At 44.3% G+C, this 9,785-nt stretch overlaps 1 protein-coding gene across 1 annotated transcript; it reads left to right on the top strand.

Moving 5' to 3' along the window:
• Positions 1–9,274, top strand: LOC307082997 (UNC93-like protein MFSD11). The gene is made up of 14 exons (XM_079746768.1): positions 1–428; positions 566–729; positions 879–928; positions 1,494–1,601; positions 1,861–1,940; positions 2,106–2,202; positions 2,313–2,371; positions 3,152–3,314; positions 3,446–3,489; positions 3,610–3,675; positions 3,914–4,039; positions 4,756–4,927; positions 6,139–6,274; positions 8,116–9,274. Exons 2-14 carry the CDS (start codon positions 634–636, stop codon positions 8,275–8,277), a joined length of 1,359 nt encoding a protein of 452 aa, XP_079602894.1. The 5' UTR covers positions 1–428; positions 566–633; the 3' UTR covers positions 8,278–9,274.
• Positions 9,275–9,785: the final 511 nt, after the last annotated feature.

Below are 9,785 nucleotides of genomic sequence, written 5' to 3'. Positions count from 1 at the left end.
GAGCCTGCATACCCCGGAAGTATGCGGAAAAAAGCGTACAACGGAGTCCAATGGTCGAAAGTGTCGCCACTCTGTTTTATCTATCACTGGTGTAAGTCAGAGTATATAGAGAGGCAATTCTGCTGTGATATGTAGATCTATTTAACAGAAATACAACGTTTGCAATAGTGGTTTATTTTGCGGATTTGGTTCCGTTTTGAATCAGCTGACTAAACTCACATGTACACATGTATCCGTGTAGTCATAATGCTGGGACCATAAAACATACTGGGATAATCTTATTTAAGCATTTGGAAAAACAACGTCCTGTACTTTAGTAAGTAACATATTATAGCACATGACTTTGCTATAAGGGCAATGTCACTAAACGGGCAGTTACTTTACACACACCAGACCAGTGTTTACTTCAACGTCCTGATTTTACGCCGGTGAGTACTCCATGTCTGATCTGTTAACTCTGATCTTTATTTAAGAGCGATATCTTATGTTTTAACGTCAAACCTCTGTAAACTGTGGGTACACCCTCACGCTTTAATTGTTTGCTTGTGTGCTCTTTTCTTCGCAGACGAGGTGTGAAGCTTGTAGCCTACATCTCCTGTATTTAATCAATCGAGGAATTTTGAATTGTGCATCATGACTCCGGAGGGGAAAGCGCTGTCAAACATAGTGATCCTGGGCTTCGGCTTTATGCTCATGTTCACTGCCTTCCAAACATGTGGAAATATAGAGGTAGCCCACAGAACTGTTCACAGCAAAACCACAACAAATATAAAGTGATGAAAAATGACACTGTTGTGACCGTGAGGCAAGACTGAGTATGAGTGGATTTTACGTGTTGTGGTGATATTGTGTCAGGTGATTTTCCATTTCCTTTTCAGCAAACTGTTATCAAGAGTTTGAACAACTTCACCGCGAGTGGATATACAAGGTAATACATTAGATAATATACATTATATATTTTTTGCATCTTCTCTGTTGAATCACATTTACCCAAAAACTGAACAATGACTATTCATTCTATGAACCAGAATGGTGATTAAAGTATTCCTCTGTTGCACTTGGACTACAGTGGGTCTGCATAGCAGATATCTGCTTGCTGTTCCCAGGGTTTGAACCAAGAATGGTGTAGCACTTTTTAGTTTTATCCTCCACTACATTAGTAGAACAACCCCCAAGGCTTCCTCAATACTTGTACTTTTAAATATAGGCCAATACAAGTTGTGATGGCAGAAGCTTCATTAGCTTCATCGTTGGGGGCTTGCATAAAGGGGGGTGTCATAAATATTTGGCCTGTTAAGGCCTTTGAGACTAATGGGGATTAAGGGCTATACAAATAAAATTGAATTGAATAATCAAAATGTACTTTTTTTACTGACATTTTTCTTTTGACCCTATCGACTTTTACTGTGTTTCGATGATTTCAAACGTGATTCTTCAAACGTAACACACTTGGTAAATGAAGGGTGCTATGTTGCTCTGGCCTCTTTCCCCAGCATGTCCATCATCTATGGTGTCTTCTCGGCCTCCAACCTGGTGGCTCCGTCGGTGGTGGCCGTGGTCGGCCCTCAGCTCTCCATGTTCTTCAGCGGGCTGCTGTACAGGTACACAGAGCATGCTCACCACGCTACTTTGAAGATTAAAAAAAGATTGCCATTTAAAGAAGTTGTAATGTTACTACATTAATAATAAACACTTGCATGCACGCACGCACGCACACACACTCACTCACACTGCAGATTTCAATGAGGAAAGTCGTGTTTCATATTGGAATTTAAAACAGCATCAGACTCACCAGGTTAACAGGGTTAAGGTGTTTAATCAGTTCAGTGGTTGTTGATGTTCTCTCCATGTGGTCCCCAGTGCGTACATCGCCATGTTCATCCAGCCCCGAGTCTGGAGCTTCTACACGGCCTCGGTGCTGGTCGGCTTCGGAGCCGCAGGTAACCGCAGTAGAACCTCCAGAGCCAGCCCCACCGGCTCCCCGAATTCATCTTGGTGGGCTGTGTTGGTTTAAGGCCCTAGTGTCGTTAGTCTGGATTTGGTGTGTTGGGTTTGTGGGGCTGTTCATTTAGATTTTGGCTGTGTTTGGGTTTGTGCGTCCCTAGTGCTGTGGACCGCCGAGGGGAACGTGCTGGCTATAAACTCCACTGAAACCACGATCGGGCGGAACAGCGGACTATTCTGGGCTCTGCAGCAGTTTAGGCGAGTGCTTGATTCTTAGCTTTCTGCCATATATCCTTTATTAGTCTGTATGGAACAGGAAGTAGTCTCCCAAAACAGGAAGTTGACCTGCATTTCTCCTCTTTCTCCAGCTTGTTTTTTGGGAACCTGTACATCTACTTGGCCTGGCAAGGACATGATCACATTTCAGGTACCCTTGAATGTGAAATTCTTCAATCTCTCCTATTACTGGGGCTGGTAGAGTGTGTGGTGGTAGGATGTCTGACTCTCCCCCCACAGTAGGGAGGCCCTAACAACTTACCTCCTCTGAATAAGACCTGAACTCACTAGAACCAAACTGACTTCTAAATTAATGACAAATAGGGATAGTTTGAGGGATTTATTCCATGAGTGTGAATCTATAACTTCACCTTGATTCACAGTTGTAAGATGGATATATGCATTAATTAAAAGTAGAATTTCATGATTATATTCCTGAGCTGAGTTTTAATCAATAACAAACGAATATACAAGCCATTGATTGGCGCAATTTAGTGGTGTAAGATTTGTATTTTTGGCAACTTCATACTCAGATAAACATGAAATGTATTTTATTTACCATAGATTCTAATCTTCCTTGATGAGGATGTTTTCTAGCAACTGTAACACTATCAAAACTGGGATACATTCACATCACCTGTAACATGTATAGATGAGACTTTGCACTTTACAGACGGCTGTGTACCAGGCCAGGTATAAACCCGGGGTCAATGATTATAATGGATGCCATTTAGGACACTTCTATACAAAGGTTCTTGCAGTATTGTGCACACATAAATACCATTATATACATGTTCCATTGAATAGATACACCCATGCTTTGGATGTTGTGTGTATGGATACAATGGATATGTACTTGTATGTATGTATGTATTGTATGTATTTACTGTATGTTGGTCCCTGGCTCATGGTTCACCGTCTGGTCTCTCAGAGAAGGACCGGCAGACGGTCTTCATCTCCCTCACCGTCATCAGTCTGATCGGCTGCTTCCTCTTCTTCCTCATCCGCAAGCCGGACCCGTCTGAGCCCACCCCCTCAGAGACCTCCGAAGCCCCCCTTCATACCGAGTCCACCGACAGCGCGTCCGTCTCCGGGTGAGTGACGGCAGCCTATATGACAGTTATTATTATTGAGTTAAAGATCTTTATGACATAGTGATGATTACATTCAGCCTGTTAAAGGTGAAAGGTCACGTTCCCTGACCCTGTTTTGTTTTCCTCCTCAGTCCTCCTAGGAGATCTCTCTGCACTCAGGCTCTGGACGCCTTTGGTAAGTCTCCTACCTCCTACTCCTGCTCATCTCCTCTCACCTACTCCTCGTCTCCTCAGTGTCCCACTCTGACCTCTGACCCCACTCTGTGGTATTAACGTTTGCGTTGTCTCGTTCCAGTGAAGGCCTGTAAGCTGTCCGTTACCAAGGAGATGATGCTACTGAGTTTGACCATCATGTACACAGGTGAGTAGAGTACCTGATAGTTTACCTGGTGAGACAGGCTTTATCTGGTGAGACCGACTTTATCTGGTGAAACTGACTTGACCTGGTGAAGCTGACTTGCCCTGGCGAAACAGACTTGAGCTATTGAAACCGCCTTTGGAGATTGGACACCTAGAAGGGGTGAAGAAGAAAGTGAGATAGAGACTTTAACATCAGGTGGGAACCGGTGATGTAATGGTTTGTGTTCTCCGTCCCTCAGGTCTGGAGCTGACATTCTATAGCGGCGTGTATGGAACCTGCATTGGCGCCATGACGCGGTTCGGACACAACGCTAAAGGCCTGATCGGAATGTCAGGCCTCCTCATCGGAGTTGGAGAGATCCTGGGTAGGTAGGAACGGTCCTGGTAGGAAGAAGAGATCCTGGTTAGTAGGAGAGACACTGGTAGGTAGGGGAGATCGTGGTAGGTAGTGGAGACACTCATAGGTAGGGGAGAGCCTGGTAGGTAGGGGAGATCCTAGGATATAGGAGAGACACTATGAGGTGGGAGAGATCCTGGTCGGTAGGAGAGATCCTTGTAGGTAGGAGAGATCCTTGTAGGTAGGAGAGACCACTGGGTTGTTAGGGTTAGGGTTAGGCTGGAGGTGAGAGGGGTAAGGTACGTAAGCATTGAGTGTGGTCGGGTCGATGAAGTTACAGGTCGTTATATGATAGATGTTGAGGTGGAGTGGCTCAGTGATAGAAGTGTTGAATCCATGATATAGGATCGTCAGTGAAGGATAGAAGTGTTTACCTATTTATGGAGGGATGAAAGAAGGAAGCTTCATCCTACCCCCTCATAACGGAGGGAGCTATGGTATGAAACACTGAGAATAGGATTAGAATGGGAAATCATGACAGATGAATCTCAACAAGTTCGAAATGCAGGTAATCGAGCCAACTATTGCCGGAGAAGAAACGGAAAATGATATATACGCACTGAAATAAATGCAAACAATAGAGTACCAATATAGTAGACCGCAAACAATATTTAATATCTGTATTTCTGACTGTACTTCTGCATTGTCTCTCCTGTTGACCCTGCGTGGTCACTGTGCGTCCAGGAGGGGGCGTGTTTGGCATTCTGAACAGTAACCGCCTGGGCAGGAACCCTGTGGTGCTGCTGGGGCTGCTGATACACTACCTGGCCTTCTACCTCATCTTCCTCAACATAGCCCCAGATGCCCCTCAGGCACCGGAGGAGGGCACCGACCTGCAGGCCTACATGACCCCCAAGTAGGTGGTCCTCTTAAGGCCTATATCAACCCAGGTAGACAGACTCAGACTCCTACAGAGACCTCTAGTGTCCTACATCACCTTAGGTTGGTAGTCTTCTAGAGTCCTACAGAGACCTCTAGTGTCCTACATTCCCTTAGGGTGGTAGTCTTCTAGAGTCCTACAGAGACCTCTAGTGTCCTACATCACCTTAGGTTGGTAGTCTTCTAGAGTCCTACAGAGACCTCTAGTGTCCTACATCACCTTAGGGTGGTAGTCTTCTAGAGTCCTACAGAGACCTCTAGTGTCCTACATCACCTTAGGTTGGTAGTCTTCTAGAGTCCTACAGAGACCTCTAGTGTCCTACATCACCTTAGGTTGGTAGTCTTCTAGAGTCCTACAGAGACCTCTAGTGTCCTACATCACCTTAGGTTGGTAGTCTTCTAGAGTCCTACAGAGACCTCTAGTGTCCTACATCACCTTAGGGTGGTAGTCTTCTAGAGTCATACAAAGACCTCTAGTGTCCTACATCAACTTAGGTTGGTAGTCTTCTAGAGTCCTACAGAGACCTCTAGTGTCCTACATCACCTTAGGGTGGTAGTCTTCTAGAGTCCTACATAGACCTCTAGTGTCCTACATCACCTTAGGTTGATAGTCTTCTAGAGTCCTACAGAGACCTCTAGTGTCCTACATCACCTTAGGGTGGTAGTCTTCTAGAGTCCTACATAGACCTCTAGTGTCCTACATCACCTTAGGTTGGTAGTCTTCTAGAGTCCTACAGATCCCTCTAGTGTCCTACATCACCTTAGGGTGGTAGTCTTCTAGAGTCCTACATAGACCACTAGTTTCCTACATCACCTCATTTAGGTAGTCTGCTAGAGTCCTATAGAGACCACTAGTGTCCTACATCAGACCCAGGTACCAGGACATTAGGGTCCTAACCAGACCACATCAATGTGGTCTGTAGGCCTACATCAACCCAGGTGGAAGCCATTCCTTGCTATGTAATGCTTGACTGACAGCCGTCTCCAACTGTGCAACATTTAGAATGAATTCGGATGTGATGCATTTGGGTATTGTGACAGTAGAGTGACAGTGGTGTGTGTGTGTGTGTGTGTGTGTGTGTGTGTGTGTGTGTGTGTGTGTGTGTGTGTTTGTGTGTGTTTGTGTGTGTGTGTGTGTGTGTGTGTGTGTGTGTGTGTGTGTGTGTGTGTGTGTGTGTGTGTGGTCAGTGTAAGCGTGGCTCTGTTCTGCAGCTTCCTACTAGGGTTAGGAGACAGCTGCTTCAACACTCAGCTGCTCAGCATCATAGGCTTCCTGTACAAGGAGGACAGCGCCCCAGCCTTCGCAGTCTTCTATTTCATACAGGTACGCACACTCACTCACTCACTCACTCACTCACTCACTCACTCACTCACTCACTCACTGAGAGATGCAGCTCTCCTGGTATTCATGGTAGTACTGGTTAGTAATAGTAAAGCTGTGTCTCCCTCTCTCTTCAGTCCATCATGGCAGCTATTGCCTTCCACTAAAGCATCACTCTAGCTAGTCATGGTTAGTAATTAGTAGTAGTAAATAGTTAATAATGGTAAGAAAGGGATAGTAATAAGAATACGAGTGAGTAATAATAGCTAGTCATTGTCTGTAATGTTAATAAAATTAGTAATGGTTAACAATCTCAATAATAGTTAGTAATGGTAAATCATGGTTAGTAATGGTTAGTAATAATAAAAATGAGTTAGTAATGTTAAGTAGTGGATGGTCATAGCAAAGTCGTGGTTACTAATAGTAATAATAGTTGGTAATGGTTAGGAATAGTAATAATAGTGAGAGATGGTAAGTCATCGTTAGTAATAGTAATAATAGTTGGTAATGGTTATTAATAGTAATAATAGTGAGTGGTAAATCATGGTTAGTAATATTACTACTATAATAGGAGGCCTGTTGCACCAGGTACTCAAAGTTACTCATGTGCGCATGTGCCAAGCAGCCTGCAGCGCACAAACACACACACACAGCACGTGCGAACGTATACATACACTGCAAACACACACATACACACACCGTACACACGCGCACATGGACACACACGCACATCGTACGTCAAGACAAAGGCAGCGACGCATACACAGAAGTGCACAAACACACACACACCGCAGCAACACACACTCCCAGGTAAGCGTTCTGTCTATAGTCTGTAGAAATTGCGATAAAAGATGCGAAGAGACAATTTCTCACCTCCACAAGCAACGGCAGGTCGTTCATTTGGTCATATAAAAACCGTTAAATTCAAACATTGCGCCGACCGGCATATCAACACACAAGTGACGTGATCTTAAAGAGATAGTGTCCCTATAGTGAAACGAAAACATGTCAATAACACAGTATGGTGAATTATGTCTATAGAGTCCACCACAAGACTACACTTTGTTGCTCAAATGTAATATTACTCTCCTGCTTGAGCCTCCCAAAATGTATTTTTACTTTGTTGCTTAAACTTAATATTACTCTTCTCCTTGAGCCTCCCAAAATGTCTTGCGATATTGATATCCCCTTCCCCCCTGTGGACTGTTTTAGCTGTTTGATTTTTCTTATGTTTTGTGTGTATGCTATGTGTGACTGTAGGCTACTGCTGCCTGTCTTGGCAAGGACACTGGAAGAGATGTTTAATCTCAATGATGATTATTATTTGCAACTAACCAATAATAGTTGCCTTGCATTTTAAATGCAGGGCACTTTTCAGCCCTGAGTAACAGTAAAAGCTATTTCATTATTGATTTGCATGCATAGTATACTACACTTTCCATTGAACAATTACCCCTGTTAATTACAACTAGAGGTTGAGCGCGCGCAACACTAATAAAAGTGAGTGATGGTTAGTCGTGGTTAGTAATAGTAATAATAGTTGGTAATGGTTAGTAATACTAATAATAGTGAGTGATGGTTAGTCGTGGTTAGTAATAGTAATAATAGTTGGTAATAGTAATAATAGTGAGTGGTGGTAAGTCATCGTTAGTAATAGTAATAATAGTTGGTAATGGTTATTAATACTAATAATAGTGAGTGATGGTTAGTCATGATTAGTAATAGTAATAATAGTTGGTAATGGTTAGTAATAGCAATAATAGTGAGTGATGGTACATGGTTAATCATAGTAATAATAGTAGTGGTTCACAATAGTAATCCCAGTGGTGTGTGTCCCTCCCCAGTCCATCATGGCAGCCATCGCCTTCTCCTACAGCAACGTGCTGCAGCTCCCCTGGCAGCTGCTGCTCCTGGTGGTCACCGGCTTCATGGGGACGCTCTCCTTCTTCGTGGCCGAGTGGGTGGTGGTGGCCAAGCGCCGCGACTCGGACTACGACAGCATCTGACTCACGCCAGGAGGAGGAGGAGGAGGAGCAGGACGGAGGGGACGCCACCGCTGCGGCGGGAACGTCCGCTACTCCGTGCTCCTTGCCACGTCGTCCGGGGAAGACACCGACTCCCTCTCTGACCCTCCCTCCCCCTCTCCCACTCCTCCCCTCCATGTCTCATCTTCCCAGCATGCCTTTGGTGGAACTTGAGGTTTAACGAACTGACATGTAAGAACCGGAAGGGGTTTCTTGTTGATGGAGCCGATTCAGTCTACGGAAAAAACCTTCACTTGGGGTATCAGTCAGGTTGGGTATTCTGGTGCCGGCGGCGGCAGCCATCTTGAATGCTGACATCGCACATCTTCACATGACCCATGACATGAGGGGTCGGGGAGCGTGTTTTCTTACTGGGGACGAAATGGGGAGAAAACAGCTGGGTTGGTAAAGGGAAACTGAAAAGGTTGCTATAAAAGGAGACATTTCATGGTTTGTTTCCTGATAAAGTCCTGCTCTGAGCTGTGGGATTTGCTGATTCATCAAGACATTCAAAATGTCTGCTTATTTTTTCAGAAGAAGCCTTAACTTCACTGCAGGAAGGCTACGGGTTTAGATATGAGACGGCACAACGTTGTGTTAGGTAACGGGTCATTCCCACCTCAGTCATCCAAGATATTCCCTTCAATTTATTATGTCACTTTATTTTCATTGTATTCATGTTTATTCACTTTGTATTGGCCAATAAACAGCCATGCATACGACAGGGGGGAATTTTTCCCTGAACACAAGTTGAAATGCAATATTTCTTTACCAGAATGCATTGTGCCACGAGGAGATGCTGGTTTTTTTTCAGAGGATTACTTGTCTGTTTGCTGTTCATTTGGACAACAGATATTATGGGATGGCATTAGGCCTTAGTGTTTGTTTGTAAGTGACTTGAATGTTGAGGGAAATGAACCTTCATGTATCTGAATATTTTTTACTTGAATCTGGTAATTAAAGAAACTATGATTTTCTGGCTTGCTTTTTATAATCAATGGATGAAGTGAAGTTATTTCTTTAATGTCAACTTATTTTTTTAAACCTTGGCATGAAGTTGGCATGTGTAAAAGTAAGAATGTAAAATTAGTTCATGATTAAGAACTCACGTCTTATGATAAGATCGTCCTAGAAAAAAAGATCTGCTTCTTCCCTGGTACCAACTGATGGGGGGGAATGAAATGGGAGCATTTGGTGTAGAACCCTTGCCTCTCGTTGCCTAGCGACCGCGGACGCTGCAGAGTCAACACGTGGGATGCGACTGAGAGCCAAGAGCAGAGGGACTAGAGAGCGGGAGACGGACAGGGCTTGCTTTGGTTTGACCAGCCGGGTTCCACGGTCGCCGTGGACGACGATATGAAGACCTGAAGACCCTGAACAAGTTAATGCAGCGGAAACAACGGTGACTGTCCACACAAAATAACGCGTTTCGGATGCGTGTCGTGTTTTAATTTGAACAGAGTCGACTCCATCGAAAAACACCGGTACGC

Source organism: Pollachius pollachius (genome assembly GCF_949987615.1).
Source record: "Pollachius pollachius genome assembly, chromosome: 11".
In the NCBI taxonomy this organism is placed as follows: Eukaryota; Metazoa; Chordata; class Actinopteri; order Gadiformes; family Gadidae; genus Pollachius; species Pollachius pollachius.
The sequence above is the reverse complement of the archived record's forward strand: the minus strand, read 5'-3'. Positions and strand labels throughout refer to the sequence as shown.